Consider the following 18,857-nt stretch of genomic DNA (forward strand, 5'->3'; position numbering starts at 1 on the left):
ACAGAAGCGAAACTTATTTTTCCTACATACATTATTTACTCTACCCCTAAAATCATTCTAAAAATTAAGGAATCAGGAGCCCCATTTCCAGATTAGGGAAAAGTGTCTTGGAGAGGTTAAAACAATGATAATACAGTGACTTGAATTCTTTTCCATTTTCAAATTCTCTGAATAGGATTAACATACACACACATACTCACACTCAACTGAATATATATGTTCAATATAAACTTCTGAAATAGCTGAAAGTTTGAGTTTATAAAGTCACCATATCCTTAGCCACAAGTAGGCAATAATGGGAAAGAATCAAGGAAGCAACCTGAAAACCTATATCTGTTTATGTGTGAATATATCAAAACCAGCTTTTACATTTGACACTCTCTTAAGGAAAAACTCAGAGTACCCTGTGTTCTACTGAAACTTAAAAACAGTCTGAAACACTTTATTCTTTCTAGATTAAATTTACTGAGAGGATCAAAACTTTGTACTTGAACATAATGACCACTCTAATACTTTAAATAAACAGCATTTTTATCAAGTACACTATGTATGCCATCTCTGGCTGTCACTCATTTGACTACAGCCAAGAAGTTTAATGCATTTTGTAGCTAGAACTCTACTAGATAACAAGGTTATCAATAGCTCCATTAAAATTCTGAGCACTGTGAATATTTGAGAATCCCCCCTTAAAATACCCACTTTCCCTCTTTTTGCAACATTTCTACAGCATTACAGATGCCTCTATATTCTTCAAGCTTCACGTCAAGTTGCTCGTAGTTGGTAACGCATTTCAAATAGTGGCATTTAAAACAAATACACCCAAAGTAGCAAGGTTTCTTGATGAATTTCAATGTATTGCTCTTGGCTACAATACTTCTTCATTCTGGAACACTTTTACTTTTCAATGGCAACACTGCTAGGCTCCTCAAAGCAATCTCTTGTAATTATGCACGGGTGTACATTTAAGAAGAGATCTCATTGGAAAAAAAAAGTTGGAGGTGGGGAGATGTAAGAAGACAGCCTGACCATTGTGTGTTAGCAGGCTTTTTTTTTTTCTTTTTTTAATTAATTTATTTTTGCTGTGTTAGCTTCGTTTCTGTGCGAGGGCTTTCTCTAGTTGTGGCAAGCAGGGGCCACTCTTCATTGCGGTGCGCGGGCCTCTCACTATCGCGGCCTCCCTTGTTGTGGAGCACAGGCTCCAGACGTGCAGGCTCAGTAGTTGTGGCTCGCGGGCCTCGTTGCTCCGCGGCATGTGGGATCCTCCCAGACCAGGGCTCGAACCTGTGTCCCCTGCATTAGCAGGCAGATTCTCAACCACTGCGCCACCAGGGAAGCCCAAGCTATATCTTTACATAAACTTCATTTTAGGAAAAAGGTGACTTTTGTGTAGAATCGGAACACATTTTACCTTTCAGTATTGTTATCCCAGATAGGATGAGGTACATATTTGGACAATCCTTAGATGAATGAAAATAATCTACGATGTTATGGCCTGCCTATGGATGTTTAAAATCCATGAGAATACCAATGCCACAGATGTTTGAAAACAATAGGTCTGTGGCCTCCTAATTCCAAGGCTCCCTTTGGGGCCAACTCGTTTAATGACCCTGTCATTTAAACCAACAGTTGCCGTTAATATCTCCTTGGTATTAACCATGCTAATGATACACTGCTTTCGAATAACTGTCCTGCAGTCACAGTCACATTAGCTGCTTTACCTGGGTTATCTTTCGCATCAATAAGTTCATTTTTAAGGAAATGGTCAGCTATAGAGCAAAGGAGAATTGGACACTGGACTAGAGGTGATGGCAGTCAAACTGGATGCAAACTGAGCAATCTCCATAAGCCAACAGCCAGTGGTGATCCATGAGTGACTGGCCATAAAAAGTCAGATACCTCTGGAGGTAAATGTCAGCGACACTTTGTGAACCTTCCTTGAGGAGGAATATGGAGGCATCGTCTCCTCTTAAGATCTTAAAGACACGATGGTGATGGAATTAGAGAGAGAGGATTATTAGGATACACACACACAATTTAATATTATTTGGTTTAACATTTGTCACAGGCTTTTATAATTATGTGACTTATAGGAGTGGAGAAATAGGGGGGTTCCCTGGTGGCCTCATGGTTAGGATTCTGGGCTTTCACTGCCATGGCCTGGGTTCAATCCCTGGTCGGGGAACTGAGATGTCACGCAGTGCGGCCAAAAAAGAAAAAAAAAAAAAAGATTGGAAAAACAGACACCTTGGTTTGAGTTTTATTAAAGTTTTAACTTAGTCCCTTTAGCTGTTGAGATTCTGGCTCTCCTTAAATCTGTGAAACCAGAAGATCTAAGATCTCACAGGAAGAAAATATCTGCATCGTGTTGCTGACTGAAGAGCCTATGAAAGCTTGAAAGAGAAAAAATTTTCTTACATGCATATTTACTTTGCTCTGGTTAGCTCTGGCTAGAACTGTGTGGTAGGATTCTAAGGACAGCAGAAATTTTCTTCCACTGGCAGTTTTGTCAGCTAGTTGCATACCAGGGGCTTTTCTAAAGACTGGGCTTTAGCCATGATAGCTATATCTGTATTTCACATACACAGATTACATTCAGCAGCTGAAACTGAGAAATGGTCCCTTCCCTGGTTTATTGCTCTTCATATATATATACCGTATTTACTTCTCCCCAGTATAATTCAGATTCAGAAATTGAAAACTATCAGAATAATCTCAATTATGCCATGCCAATACTAAATTATCATATAATTAAAGCCTATAGCGTATTAAATTTCATGCTTAGATCTTCCTGTCTTCTAATTACATTTACCTGAAACAAGCAGCCTTTCCATGGTCATTTGTTACATTCCCATATAAAGGGAATAATACCCTCACACCTCCACACTTATACTTCTCCTGCCACTTATGCTCTTTTTTCCATTCTCAGGGAGAAAGTCTGCCTGTGAACAGTGGGGGTTAGGCAAGCAGGACCCAGTGAGGCAATGGGGATGAAGATGGTTTGTTCAGGAATGAGCAATGGTTAAGGTGAAAGGCACTCCAGAGGCTTGCCAGCTGGGAAGCAAGCTGAAGGAGAAGAAATGATTAGTTTCCCAGACACAGCAACCACAATATGAAAGAGATAATTTGAAGATTTGTAGCCTTGGGTGCTAAGAAATTAGTCAAAAGATCTTGACGTCTGTACATATGTCTTTGTTTCCTTTGACACATAATCAAGATCTGTTAGGGCAGCCAGCTCATGCATTAATGGTGATAAAGTATTTGATGCCAAGATTTGGAGAAAGTCTCCTAGCTGGACAAGTGTAAAGACCAAGTATAGAGAGTAGGGTGGGCTTGGTGACTTCCTGAGTATTTCTATGGTTGGTTTTAACATCGTGGGTCTGCCTGCCACTGTGAATGTGTGTGTATGCACTGGTGATGCCTCAGGGATATTTTATAGGTTTCCCTTTTGAAAAAAATCCGGCATTACAAATTCTTCAATTAGGTCTTAAGTGCTTGAAGCTCTACGTCCACTTCGCTGTGGTCTACAAGAAATCTCCCTAATTTCCCAAACTAGTCATCTGTCTAGGCTTTGAGTACTTACAAACTCTGTTGAGAAATAAAGAGGTGAAATCTGTCAGTTTGCATTACTCTCATTTTGTCCAAGTGAAAAGACTTTTTAATACATCTAAACTACTCGGATTAACAAGGTGCTGCAGGAGCCACACTGCTGTATGTCACTTGGTTACCTGTTGACATGTGTTAGTAAATAAATAAGAGGGTCATCAATCAGTTGGTTTCAAACCCTGGATTTAGAGAATGATAAATTCTACAGAATTGCTCATGAAAGGAGGAAAGCTTGCTATTTCAAGACTGCATTTATCTGTGAATCACATTCCATATAAAAGTAAAAATAAAACAAAAACACAAAAAGTACATGACACATTGTCAAGTGAGCTGAATAACCTGACATCATTTCTGAGACCTTTTAGGGAACAGGTGTTGAACACTTGTAATGAGATTTCCATGCATCTTCAGAGGAAGGAGATAGGATTCTAGCAAGAGCTGTTCAGAGTGTTACAGATCATGGCTGAGGGAATAGTTCTTAGTAAGGAACAAACTGAAAGAGATATTACATAAACGTTTGGTTTTCTCAGGAGGTGCTTATGTTTTAAGAATTTTTGCAGAAGGCAAATGTTCACACAAGAGAAGCTTTTGGAAGAATATAATTTTTCCAGATCCTGAGGAATCTGAGATATACTTAATTAAGTACTCCTGATACATTATCTTGTGCATTTACCTCATTATTTTACATCTTCTTCTGAAACTTTGAGAGTCAATGTGGTTCATGGAGCTTTCATTTCAGAGTGTGAAGTATTTTTTTCAAGCATAAATGGTTGGTTGACAATTCTATGTAGAAAATAAAGTAAGTGAATTGGAAACTTAGAAAACTGAGGATGTGAAAAGGTAAAAATATTAGTTGAAGATAGTCACAATAAAGAGTAATGATGCATTTATAGTGATAGATGTTTTCTTCAATACTTTGAGGTCTCTCTGGAGACCACGTTTTTATCAGAGAGGGCTTCCGTTTATTTTAATCCATGTAGTGAGCCTTCTTTCTAACATCTCTGAAACAGCCCATCCTTCCATACTGATTTGTGGTCCCACTTTATTCTCGATGAAGCAGATCAGTCTCCCATTTATACATGACTCTGCCTCTACATTCCTCTTCTGAGTATCTGCCTGATCCTGGGCTTTGGTGATGGTTTTGTAATTTGTCTTAGTATCTGGCAAGGCAAGTCTCCATACTGTTTTATTTTTTCCTTAAGGTGATATAGTTTTCCAGTATCCTTTATTCTTTTACTTAAATTTTGAAGTAACTTTATCAAATTAACAAAAAAAAAACCCTGGAATTCTGATGGACATTGCAGTGATTTTATAGATTAATTTGGGGGGAGAGTTTATATATTATTAAGTCATCTCTCTTAAGGGCATGAACCGTCTTTACATCTATTTACATTACTCTCTGTGATCTTTATTTGAATTTCAAAATTTTTTTTATAGAGGTCTAGGAAGTTTTGTATAATCTGGCTAAGTTAACTCTTGGATGCCTTATAGTTTGGTGGTTACTATGAAAGGTACCTTATCTATCTATTTATCTATCTATCTATCCATCTATCTAGTTGAATGATGGTGCAGAATAGTGTTTCTGAGTGTGGTCCATGGACAACTGTGGATCCCTAAGATCTTTTGGTCAAAAGTACATAGTCAAAAGTACTTTCATAATAAGATGTTTTGCCTTCTAAATTCTGTTGACATTTACAGGAATGATGCAAAAGCAATAGTGGGTGAAACTGTTACCTCAGCATGAATCAAGGTTATGGTGCTAAATTATACTCATCACGTATTCTTATTTTTTTATTTTTTATTTTTTTGGTACGCGGGCCTCTCACTGTTGTGGCCTCTCCCGTTGCGGAGCACAGGCTCCGGACGCGCAGGCTCAGCAGCCATGGCTCACGGGCCCAGCTACTCCGCGGCATGTGGGATCTTCCCGGACCGGGGCACGAACCCGTATCCCCTGCATCGGCAGGCGGACTCTCAACCACTGCGCCACCAGGGAAGCCCTCATCACGTATTCTTTATCACCATTCACTCAAGAAAAACAGCTAGTTTTACATAAGAATGTCCTTGAGGAAAGAGTAAAAAATTATTAATTTCACTGAATCTCTATGCTTGAGTATACATTTAAAAAAGTATCATCTGTGACAAAATGAGAAGTTTGCATAAAGCACTTTTGTGTACTGAAGTATGATGACTATCTCAAGGAAAATTGTTTGTGTGATTGTTTGAGTCCAGGGCTGAGCTAATTGCTTTTTGTTTTCTTTCACAGAGAACCACTTGACTACTGACAAAGTATGGTTATTCAGACTTGGAAATTTGGCACGTGGGATTTTCCTGGACCAGGACTTGAACCCACGTCCCCTGCACTGGCAGGCAGATTCGTAACCACTGTGCCACCAGGGAAGCCCTATTTCTCTCTTATTCTATTGTCTTGATCAGGTTTGGGAATCAAGGTTATACCTGCTTCATGAAATGAACTCCCCTCACTTCCCATTTTACTGAACCTATTTTGGATAGGAATTATTTGTTCCTTAGAAGTTTGGTAGAATTTACCTCCTAAAACAACTGGGTCTAGGAATTTGGGGATGGGAGATCTTTGACAACTATTTCAATTTCTTTAAAATGTATTGGCCTACTTGAGTTTTTGTTTTTTGTGCTGACTTAACCAATATACAGATTTTTGAGACTCTCAATTTTGTATTGGTTCACAATACTCTTCTATTATTTTGTTTTGTGTCTCTAGTTACTTTTTCTCTTTCATACTATAGTTATCTGCATCTTTTTCTTAACCAGTCTGATGGAAGTCTGTTTTACTCTATTTCTCTTCTCCATATCACTTAGCTTTACTTTTGTATTGTCTACTTATTTCTCCTTTCCTGCAGCCCCCATTCTGATCTCCTAGGTCACTAACAAGTTCTTCAGCTATATTCATCCTGTATCCTGTTTTTCTTACAACCATATTATTTTCATACCCAATATTTCCACTTGGTTTTCCATGACTTCTTGTCCGTGCATCAAGAAGGGACAAGCTAGCAACCTCCTGTATCACCTTGAGAGTATTATGCTGAATTTAAATTCTTGCTCCATCAGTTCCAGGTGGTACATATCACCTATCGTCTTTACTAAGAGCTGCACTCCTTAGGAGTCTAGTAATTTTAGTTTGAGAGCTCACGATCATTTGGAGGTACAAAGAATGGGATGATGGGCAGGCTTGTGTCCTCTGCAGGGACTTCGAAAAGACAGAAGCTTAAGCTTTGGAGCAGAGAGTTCCAGGCAACACAGAACCAACACTGATAATTTCCTTTTCCTACTAAGTCATTAGGCAACTCCTGTGGACAGGGATTCACCATTAATTTGTTAGATTCAAAGCAACAGCACTTGGTCAACAGTCCTGTAATTCACCAGGCTACAGGGTTTGGATGTAGAGGAGTGAAGGGATGAGCAGGTGTGCCTCAGCCCTTTCCGATTTTCATCAACATCTCACTGCAGCACAGCTGAGGCCCTGTTTTGATAATACCACAGACACTGACCACCTGACCTACTGCTACCAATTCCAATGACAAAAGATAAGGAGTTGGACAACTCAAGGCAATGTAGTGGGGAGGCAGGAGCAGAATTTAAAAGTTTTCCTCCCTTCCGCTCTCCTTCTGACCAGCCATGCTCCAGGCTAGTGTAACTAACTCCCCACCAGACAGACTGGTGAGATTGGAAGCCCAACTTCTTTGGGCAAAGTGGAGTGAAGGTGAGTAAAACGAAGGTGAGAGTATAGCCTGCTTTTTGGATGGCAGCTGAAAGGAGGTGTAGAGCTCAGGATAAGGCATTATTTAGGGAGATACCATGATTATAAATGGAAGGGAAATATGTAAAAGAAGACAGAGGTACAAGCCACAGGAGAAAGAAGAGATATATAATGCAGTAAAATACATCCGGAAAGAGGTAAGTGGAATTGGGGTCAATATGATGGGTGGACAAGTTGGCCTTGAAGAGGAAGATACCTCATCCCCTGATGATGCGGAAGAGAAGACACAGGTGAGTATAAATAACAGGAAGTTTGGAGGTACAGAGCTGGAAAGCTGAGGCTTACTATGCACTTTACAAGACTGAAAGGAAGTGTCTGTCCTTAAATAACCTTTAACTTAGGTGTCATTTAAACTTAAGATCAAGTTCCTATTATAGCCTGATCCGGAAAGAGAACATTGTTCAAGATTGAATCAAGTTTTCCTTTTTTTATATGTGGAATTAGCTACAACGGTCTCTGATTGAGATCGTCCTTATCTATTGTAATTCACACTCAAAATAGAATGAAACAAAAATGGAAAGGATGGATGGCTCATTGACAAAGAGACGGTGGATCAAGGAAAAGTTCTGCTCATTTGGGTCACAAACGATCTCATGGCATTACAAATCATTCGGCACTGGTAACATTAACCCCCATACAAGGGACAGAAGGCCAACAGTGGTTTTAGACAGAGTGACACATACTAATGCTTTCCAGAATTAATCGAAGATCAGTCAGGAAGGACGTTAGAGGAATGCAGACCCAGAACTAATTTTAGAGGAGAGAGACCTAAGTGTCTTTAAATGTCTCCATGCTTTGGAGTTGACAGAACCCTCGTCCTTTGGTCACTAAAACTGTGGGTAAACAGTAGGTGCAGAGGTGCCAGGAGTGTTGAAAGCACTGCCATCGGGTTGCCACTGGTGTACAAGGGGGCACCTCGTCTCTTCATTTGACTTTTCACTTAGTGGGTTAGTGACCTGAGTATGCCGAGAGCTACAGAGCAACTGCACCACACTCTTGTCCTCTGTCCTAAGCTGACAGAAGGTACACATAGAGTTTGAAAGCTCTGTCAGACATAAGCAAATCACGCCTTTACTTGCCTCTTCTAATCAATAATCCCTGCAACTCCTGCTTGTTATATTCCCAAACCAGCTTTGGATACATGGGGATGAATCTGTCAACATTGTCATGAGCTGACTAATTGACGTGAACACAAATTATATAGTGCGGGGTTCTTATCTTGAGGGGCTAGCGAGTTGGTGGGAGAGAAGTTGGGGCAAATGTACTAGAAATCCTCATTCTTCCAGATCAGATGTGGAAATAGCCAAAGTGAATTCATATTACTTACGTAGTACTTAAAAGAGAATATGGTTTTAATACTTTCTGGCACATACATTATATAGAATAAGGCTAATGGTGTGGCAAGGAGATGTGAAAGACATCTTATTCAATATATTGAGAAGAACATGCTGATAAAAATAGTTTAAAATTAGCATTTCAATTGTATCATACTCGGTGATAGAATCAAAGTAATTTATGGTTATCAGAAAACAACTATCTTCTTAGGTAATTTAAATAGTTCATTGACCATCTGAAAAATACTCACAGCTTTTCTTTGTATATAGTGCAAAAATAAATTTTAATTTGATCCTATCCGGGTAATCACAGATGCTATATCAGGGTAGCTCAAGCAATGAGTTTTTACTGTATATACACATATTGCCTTACAAACTAAAAAAAAAACAACTTTACAGATTTATATGATGTTCTCAAATATTTTAAATAAAAAGACAACAGGTCATTCTCTTTGTTTTAGAGCCAGAAATCGTATCCATCAATTTGTCCCTAAATCAGGTGAAATCATCAGAAGCAGAAAGGGTCACAGAGGTTTTACTTTCAGGCCTAAGTCCCAGAGTCCAAGCCACACTGTCCAAATAGGCTGGACAGAAATTCTTCAGTTCTTTAATTCTGTTTTATCATTTTTAAGGTGAGGGCCCTGTTTCTTTTAGTATACAAATTACCTCCTGCAAAGTGTTGTCAGTGCTTATGGGAGTGCAAAATTTCAGGTCTATTACTTAGGTATTGTAGCCTGAATTCATGGTAACATATAATACTCAAAACATTTAAGAATCAAATTTATAAGGAAACTCAAAAAACTTTTATGAGAGTACACTGCTAAGTTATCCTAGAAATATCAATATGAAATTATTCATTAACAAAAAGAATTATTGGGGCTTCCCTGGTGGCGCAGTGGTTGAGAGTCCGCCTGCCGATGCAGGGGACACGGGTTCGTGCCCCGGTCCGGGAGGATCCCACATGCCTCAGAGCAGCTGGGCCCGTGAGCCATGGCTGCTGAACCTGCGCGTCCAGAGCCTGTGCTCCGCAACGGGAGAGGCCACAGCAGTGAGAGGTCCGCGTACCGCAAAAAAAAAAAAAAAAAAGAATTATCAACTGTGCAGTTTATATACTCATTTCTGTGCACACACATGTCCTTCAGTAGAGCAGATTTCACTTATTTATTATTTATCGCCACACTCTGACAATGAAGTGCTAAATTAAAATGCCACCCAGATGGCAAACACATCCTAATGACGTAAGGATGGCCACAGTGCAACTTCTCCACTCAAAGCAAGCAAGCAGCACGGCCCTCTGGGAAAGCATCTCTGTTCTGTTCAACTGAGACTTTGAAAATGAAAGCACTGGGGGTTAGACCTGGGAACCTGGCAACCAGAGGGCCCAGAGAGATCATCACTGCACAAAGCCTCTGCCTGTTCATTCCATGCTACCTTTTGTTTAGGGCACTTCCACGTTTTGAGATTTGAGAAGCTTAGGTACCAAATTTACGTAAAAGATCTCGGGTCAAGGCAAGCTCTAAGGAGTGGTCTCCCTCCTCTTTTATCGTAAGTCACAATATGTTATGTAGTTTTCAGGAGAAGACAGGGACTGTTATTAGATGTTTTATAGTTGTTCTTGTCCACAAAAAATTCCGTGAATTAAAGAATGGATTCTTCTTTAAAAGTAACAGTTAATTTGCATCAACAAGGTATATGATTTAAGAAAAATACAATGAGAAACAAAGTTTCAGTATCATTTTGAACCTTGGATTATAAATAAAAATGATCTTACTATTACATAAAAAGTTAGGGATAAAATTAAACCAAAGAAGAAAACTAGCTGATTTCACAACAGTGTAAATCTCAAACTTTTCTTAAAATTAAAAGAAAAAAAATCGCTTTCTAGAAGTTTTAAGTCCTTAAAATGGACTATCTGTTCTCATAAAACACATGTGAATAATTCCCAAGAAGGAAAGAAGGCATTTAGAGAGAGGTCATGTGTTTTATTTCATCTATTACAGAGTTGTAAAATTCCTTTATTCTGCAAATTTGTGCTGCCAGTGGAGAATCTAAAGAATTCCCAAGGATGGACAAGAACTATGAGTCAAACTGAGCAACATGCCGAATTATAGAAACAACTGAAATAGGTTAGATTCTTAACTATCATTAATACAGCTGCTGTCTATAACTTCTGGCTTCTGTGATCCAGAGTTAGTGCCTCCTCACTCCCACGCTACACCATTGTAAAGGGCATGAAATTCTGGTTTAATTGTTCCAACCTTGTTATTTTTTAGCGGTTAGTTTTTGCTCTATATTGTTAATTATTCAGTGATTGGTTTGAATGATCTTTTGCAAGCCAGCCTGCCAGCTTACAGATGTTCTCTCTGCTGTAAAGAGCCTGATCACTCTCTGGGCCATTAACTCAATCGTTTATTCAATAAAGTACTTATCGAGTAACACCGCACCAGGCACTTTTCTTGGCACTGGAGATACAGCAGTTTTGAGATACATAAGCCCTGCCCTTGTGGGCCTAACATTCTAGGACAATAGCTGGATGAAAGAACTATCTTGTGTGTTAGATCAAATGGGCTATGGAGAAAAATAAAGCAGGGAAAGGGAAGAGACATTCGGGGTGGGGGAGGCTGCACATTTTAATCATGTTCAACACCCGACACTAAACATGTGTCTGGGAAAATAAAAAGAGTCAGTTTCTGGAGTTCAGCTCTTAGCCTTCCAACCAGACACCTGTGTTGTCCAATTCAGCAGCCACTAGCCACATGTGGTGGATGAGTACTTAAAATGGGGCTACTTCTAATGGAGATATGCTGGGAGAAGGAGATGCCCATTGGATTTCAAAGACATAGGAAAAAAATAATGTAAAATATCTCAATAGTTGTGTATACTGAATACATTTTAAAATGATGATATTTTGGGTATATTGGGTTAAATAAGCTATATGCATAAAATTAATTTCATCTATTTCTTTTTACCTCTTTAATGTGACTACAAATTTTTTTCAAGTTACATATATGGCTTTCATCATATTTCTATGTGCAGCACTGTTCCAGACTCCTTCTTATATGTCCGTGAATTTTAACTGAGTGCAAATTGAACTATGCAAGCTTGCCAAGAATGGAGAGGAAGGAAGACATAGGAAAATAAGAAGATATCTTAACAGGTAGACAGTGGGTTCTAATCTCCCACTTACTAGCTATGTGACCAGAGACTGGCTGGTAGATAGTAACCTCTCTGTTTTGGTTTACTAAAAAAGGAATAATAATAGTAGTATTTACTGTAAAGCCTTGTTGTAAAGAATAAACAGATACATGTAAAGTGCTTAGAATAGAGCCTGGCATGTAAGTGTTTGCTCCTGTTATTAAATAAATATTATTTTTGGAAAAAGAGACCCTACCAATATTAACCCTTGGCTTTTGTGATGTGTGTGAGGGGTTTATCAGAAAATGCCATGACTTTGGATCAGAGAGCCTTGGAGGCAGGGCAGCCAGGGGGAGAGGAGCCCTCTGGTGTCTGAGGAACATGGGTGCGAATCTCAGGTCTGTTGAATTTTAATAGCAGCACAATCTTGTGCCAGTTACTGCCTTTTTCTTTTTTTTTCCTTATTAAGCAATTATTTATTTTATTTTATTTTTATTTATTTTACATCTTTATTGGAGTATAATTGCTTTACAATGGTGTGTTAGTTTCTGCTTTATAACAAAGTGAATCAGTTATACATATACATATGTTCCCATATCCGCCTTTTTCTGAAGTCTTAGTTACCTCTTCTGTAAACTATCTGTTCTGAAGAGTTGTTTAAGGAACTACTGAAGCAGTGTAAATGAAAAACCTCTGGGGCAACAGGCAGGTCAATAGACAACATGATGACAAACGTTGAGCCAAATTTTACTCTTCTCTATGTGGAACAAACTAACTGGGGATAATGATTATAATGCCCAAGAGAGTACTGTGTCAAAGTCTTATCAAGCATTTAAGCTCTTACACATGCAACTGATATTCTCATTTTTACTCACTTTTAAAACCACCTCCAAGAACATTTACTAGGTAACCCTGTTAACTGGCAACCAAATACAGCTAAAGGAATATAACTACATTTCTTAAAAACCTCTCTTCTGTTACTTCAGAACAGTCTTCAATGGAGGGTAGCTTTCCCTTCGATTCACTTAAATTACTGAGGCTATACTGATTTTTTTCTCTCTTCTATACAAGCATCTGACTTTTGAAAAGTATTTTTCCCAGAGTCTGCAGCCTAGACCGTTGAGCAATGGTACGGTGTCAAACACAAGTGAAGGGAAGCCTTTCATCTGATTGCAAGTGCTGTACACAGCGGACAGCAACTGTCACAAGCAGGGCAACTGCCTCTGCTCCATCCTCGTCATGGCGTATGGTGGCCCCTTCCTATTTCACAGGGGCAGGAGTGTAGTCTCTGTAGGCTGGGGATCAGGACACCTGACTCCAGTCCCAGCTGGCTGACTTATTTATTACTCTATGGCAAGTGGGAAAACCACTAACAACCCTAGACTTCTTGTCTGAAAATTATATAAAAACTATTTTTACAACAGAAATGTGGGAGATAAGATGCTATACGAGGTTTTGAAAAAGTTAGTTAAAGAGCATGGGGCTGCTGCTATCACAGTGGGCTGTCATAAGAGGGGATGGTAATATTTTTTTCTAATTCATCTTTTCTAAAGTGCACGTCAGCGATCATTGTAGGTGTGTTCTCTCCCCTTTTCCTGGCTCTGAGTGTTTTGTTCCTGACACTTTCTGAGGTCAAATACTGGAAAAGAAGTGAAGGTTGGAAAAAAGAAATAGCATCCTTAATGGAAGACTTCAGTGAAAAACAAGCCAAACAAACTTGTCCATAAGACTGCATGCAAAATTTGACTAAGATGAGAAAACTCAGATTAGAAAGGTTCATCACTTGTCTCTCACGCCACTGATTTCAAATGGAACTTAACTAATGGACCTCTTGTCTCTCTCCAACTACTAAGTACCTACTTTGTGTCATGGGCACAGTGCTGGGTGCTGGAGATACAACAGTGAACAAGTTCAGTAGAGACCCTGCCTGCAACAGGCTGAAGTGGAGATGGACAGGATGAATACATAATGGCCCATTAATTAAATTCATTACAACTGTGGGACTTCCCTGGTGGTGCAGTGGTTAAGAATCCGCCTGCCAATGCAGGGGACGTGGATTCGAGCCCTGGTCTGGGAAGATCCCACATGCCGCGGAGCAACTAAGCCCGTGCGTCACAACTACTGAGCCTGCGCTCTAGAGCCTGTGAGCCACAACTACTGAAGCCCGCATGCCTAGAGCCCATGCTCCGCAACAAGAGAAGCCACCGCAATGAGAAGCCCGCGTACTGCAATGAAGAGTAGCCCCCACTCGCCACAACTAGAGAAAGCCTGTGTGCAGCAACGAAGACCCAACGCAGCCAAAAATAAATACATACATAAATTAATTACAACTGTGATAAGTGGCGTGCGTGCGCACACACACAAAAGTAACAGAATCTTTAAAATCTCAGAGACCCAGAGAAGAACTCTTTGCTAGCAGTTTCTTGAGAATGGGATTTTATAACCTCTCGTCATTCCTATGATTAACAACTTTCAAAGTTAAGAGCTGCTTACTTTTTACTTAATAGCATTTATGCATTTTTACTCTCAGGTTACCTTCCAGGAGTGATAAAAGAAAGATGGTCCTCTTTTCTAGTTGTAAGAGTCCTTCAAGTATTGGCAACAGCTTCCAAATAAGATTAGTGTATGTGGTTAAAACCTAATGCATAACATTAATACAGCCTCAGGTGTTTTGCTTTGAATTCATATCAAAAAAAAATTGCTGAACTTTTGCAGAGATAAATGGCCTATATTTTCCATACAAAGCATTAGCAACAGTTCCAATAAAATCAAAGTCTTTTCAGTATCTTAGTCAAAGTGATCTAACAGGACCCCTGAAAAGGAAAGAGCTATTCATCCATATCAAAACACAACACCGCCACATTAGAAATAATGGCACATGCATGCACAAACATTAATTACCTGTTTCCTTTTCTGCTGGGCCTAAAACATAAGAGAAGAGAATTTAGGACAAAAACAAACTCTACCCGTGTTGCTCACTCACGTAGCGTAAAAGACCAATCAAGCAAAGAAAAGTAGCCCAATTCCTATTTCTAACTTAAAGTCAACTTTGTTCTTGGTCTGAGCCTGCGCATAAAACACAGCGCTTTATTTTTTAAGATACCAAAAAAGGGGAAGAAGGGAGAAAATGAAAAGGATAAAAGTTTTTCTTATCTAGTAAGTATGCATTTTATTATTTTTTTTGAAAAGAGACTGCTCAGCAGTCCTACCTGACTAGATTGCTAGGATCCTTTTTCTAGAATGTTCTCACACTGGACTCGAGATAAGAGAGGGGGTGACTCCAGAAAGTAAGAGGTGGGACAGTTCCCTGCTCACTCTCCGTTGGGTCCTCTTTTAGGCTTTTCTCTAACACAGACTTGTTTTTGTGTGTGATCCAGAAGAATAACTATTCCTTTCTGATCACGATTGTTAACATGTTTATCTAGCTGATTAATGAGAGGAGCCCATGGCTGTGTACAAATAAAAGAAAGTTCTTCATTTGTCCATATTAAAATGGATTCTACAACTAGAAAATAAAGACAGAGATAAAACAAAAAATATGCTGCATATCTTTTCAGTATTATTGGATAAGGTAATGGTCAAAAATAACTAAAATAGTTAAGACCAAAAGGATTCTCATAGTTTTTTGGACAGCATTCATAATATTTAGATAAAACAATATTGTGTTTACTCAGGTTGTCTACAATTTTTTCTCTTTGCCAGATTTGAAAGGTTTTAATATGTCTATTTTTATATCAATTCTTTCAATCCGTGTTCACAATACCCAATATTCCCAAAACATGAAAATTGTTTGAAGGAGTATTCAAAATGTGAAAACCAATCTGTTTATCTTCCACTTTCCCCAAATGACCTAATATTCATTGCTTCTGCTTTAACACAACATGATATCATAATTAATGATGTTAAACTGGTATCTAAGGAGGTTTCATGTTGTTACTCTCGTGATATAATATTGGTTGCTATAGTGATGGGATGGCTTTTTTGTTAATCACTCAGGAGGCTGGTTATCACGTGCTTGTTAGAAAGCTTGATCAGATTTGGAGAGAAAAAAGGATATAACACAGCCAATTATAATCATCTTTTTCATTGTCCCAATTTTGATGAATCTATCATAGTATCAACTAATTAGTAAATTTATAATTCATTAAATACAATTTTTTATTAAAAGTTACTAAATTTTTTCTAACAGATGATTTACTTTTTATTTTTAGAGATAAGTATTTAACACTATAAACTTTTTTCCTCCCTAAGTTAATACTACATGTATTACACAAGCTAGTTTTATGATAATTAAAGAACCTGAGGTCATTTCTATTACTTTTAATTATATCAGTCAAAGGATTGTCAGATAAAAGCTGATTGTGTGACTTTGTCACAAATTTCAATCTATATATTTTTAAGTTATCTTAAACCTTAAATGAATAAAATAATTATCCTTAATGAATAAAACCTGAAAAAAGAGAAAAAATGCACAGTGCTCTCAAGAAATCTAATCTTACAAATGCATCAATATATTGTAAGCAATTAAAAGTTGCAGGAAATTCTATCAGTTTATTTCAGCCCTCACGACAATCAACAAGTTTCCTCTTTCTCTGAGAGATGCTGCAGAACCAAAAATAAAATTAAACAATACTACACTACTACTGATCAGGAAAGAATACACTGCCCATAGTTTAAATGTCAGACATACTTACTGCAATGTCAAAAAATACAACCCATGAAAACACGTTTTGGTTTCTTCAAAACTCAAAGTAAGAACAAAGGACAACTTAAGCATGAATCCTGGGTCTTTCATTCAAGCAGAGTCCCAGGAGGCATATTAAGGCAATGAATAGGAAAAAGCTCTTCAGTTCACCAGCTGAGATTTTAATGAGACATTTCCCTTTGCCATGGCACAGGCTTGTTCAAGAAAGGAAAGGACTTCTCACAGAAAATGCAGTTAATAGGCAATGTTGGCTCTCACTGCCATTTCGGCAATTGCTCACTGCACTGACCTTCTATCTTGGCATATTCTGTGAGTCTCGTGTAATTGATCAATGCAGCTTTCTCAAGACATTTTCTGACCACTTTTTTCACCTCTTCCGCTGGTATGGGAGTGGCAATATCTTTCATTAAAACCTAGAGAGAGAGAGAGAGAGAGAGAGAGAGATTGAGAGGGAGGGAGAGAGGGGGAGAGAGAGAGAGAGAGAGAGAGAGAGAGAAAGAGAGAGAGAGAGGGAGGGAGGGAGAGAGGGAGAGGGAGAGGGAGAGAGAGAGGGAGAGAGAGAGGGAGAGAGAGAGATGGCATAACATACTAAAAAACAAGTACACAAATTGCCCTAGACCTATTGGTAGGAAGGGGTCCTAGGTAACACTGGGGGAGGTGATGAGTCAGCACTTCACAACCGGGAAGTAATTTCTCCCAGTCTTAGCTCCGCCTATCTAAGCCTCATTTATGCACATCAAAACCTCCCTTGCCCAAGCCACCATTCAGTGTGACTGTCACTTTTCCTCCAGGGAACCACAACGCCACTAGAGCAGCTGTTTCAAAGGAGGATTACAGTCCTTGGGATACTTTGTAATAAAGTTTACCTTGCATATCCCTGATTTAAAAGCTTTAAATCTTTTGAGCAATATATATGAAAACATAAATTCCATTAAAATAAGCATCATTTATAGGCTTTATAAAAATCAAGACCACTACTCTCACTAATTATACTTTAGTTATTTTGATCTGCTGGGGATAGGGGGAACATCTTTGTCTTAGTGAAATGAATGGAGTATCAAATGTTAAAACACAAGGAAAACTTTCTGAAATTAAAAAAAAAAACAACTGATTATTTTCTGTTGGGTTCCTAAATTGTGTTTTTGGATTTTTCACTTAAAAGTATTAGTATTGGCAAATGGAAAATACAATTGTATCCAGAATTCAAAATATAATGTATTTAAGTGCTTTTATAGTGACTCATTGATAATTTTTCCTTAAAACTTTCCTAGTGATAAAACTGCTCACAGTAAGTTTTGATTATACAATTAGTCAAATGCTATTTTCCATATAATTAATGTGGCTTTCCGTGCTTTGCTTACATTCAAATTCTACAATATACAGGTATAGCAAAATCTTAACATAAAGAAGACAATACTTTTGTAAGTGTTCTGACTATCCTATTAGTCTTTTACTTTGAAAGAAATATTGAAAGAACATGAAGACATCCATTTCATGGTTTGTTACTTCATTCTATTTCGATCAGCCTCGGCACTACGGATTTTATAATCTCAAATTCATTCAATCATTCTAGCACTGGTGATCCTTGACAACATATTTTCATTTTGTCAGACAAGGTTTCCTTCTGAAAACAGCAAACTTTATCACTTAAAGATTTCCTCCCCTAACAAATTAAATTTTTCTTCATATTTTCACATTAAAAATCTTTAACACACTGATGTATATTTGGCACTTTAATTAGAACTGCACATTAGACTTTTTATTGCCAGAAAAACCCTTCTGTTTAGAGTAAAAAAATATAAGCATTAACAGGCACTATTATTTTTAAGGTGATTATTACTAAAATTTAAATTTAAGATTAATTTTACCATTAAGCTTTCCCATGGTGCCAAACTTTCAAATAATAGAAATAGCTGTTAAAATTAGAATGTCTATATCTATTACAGAGGTGAGTCTAGGGTTGAAATCAGGCAGTATTTCACAGTATCTAGGAGCTGGACACTTCATTTGAAGTGTGTGTGGGGAAACTAAATCCTCTTTCCTGGAGAAGCACAGATAAAGGGCTAGCAAGTGCAAAAAGGGAGACACACAATTTGTGTTTCATGCTTCCGCCCCAACTTCTTCCAAGACACCATTTGTATCAAGAATTCACATGTAGATATTATTTTTCTAAGATTTCAGTAAGTACAGAGACATGAAAATGAAGAAATAGCCCTTACCATTTCTCTTTCAATTCAGCAAGAGACATGATTAGTTACTGTAACTGGAATAAAGGTCACTGTTCCTC

General features: G+C 38.2%; 1 protein-coding gene across 20 annotated transcripts in view; it reads right to left on the reverse strand.

Moving 5' to 3' along the window:
• Positions 1 to 18,857, reverse strand: part of CADPS2 (calcium dependent secretion activator 2) — a gene marked incomplete at its 3' end in the record, with an annotated part of 487,123 nt that overhangs the window by 98,210 nt on the left and 370,056 nt on the right. For 12 of the 20 annotated variants that reach the window (XM_079711385.1, XM_079711376.1, XM_079711380.1 and 9 more), the window contains 2 exons: positions 16,860 to 16,983; positions 14,767 to 14,787 (listed from right to left, as the gene is read on the reverse strand). In XM_079711385.1, coding sequence (XP_079567511.1) covers positions 14,767 to 14,787; positions 16,860 to 16,983 — 145 coding nt within the window. Of the gene's footprint in view, positions 1 to 14,766; positions 14,788 to 16,850; positions 16,984 to 18,857 lie in introns of all 20 variants that reach the window. The other 8 variants (XM_079711377.1, XM_079711381.1, XM_079711392.1 and 5 more) reach the window with 2 other exon arrangements.

This window comes from Hyperoodon ampullatus (genome assembly GCF_949752795.1).
Source record: "Hyperoodon ampullatus genome assembly, chromosome: 9".
In the NCBI taxonomy this organism is placed as follows: domain Eukaryota; kingdom Metazoa; phylum Chordata; class Mammalia; order Artiodactyla; family Ziphiidae; genus Hyperoodon; species Hyperoodon ampullatus.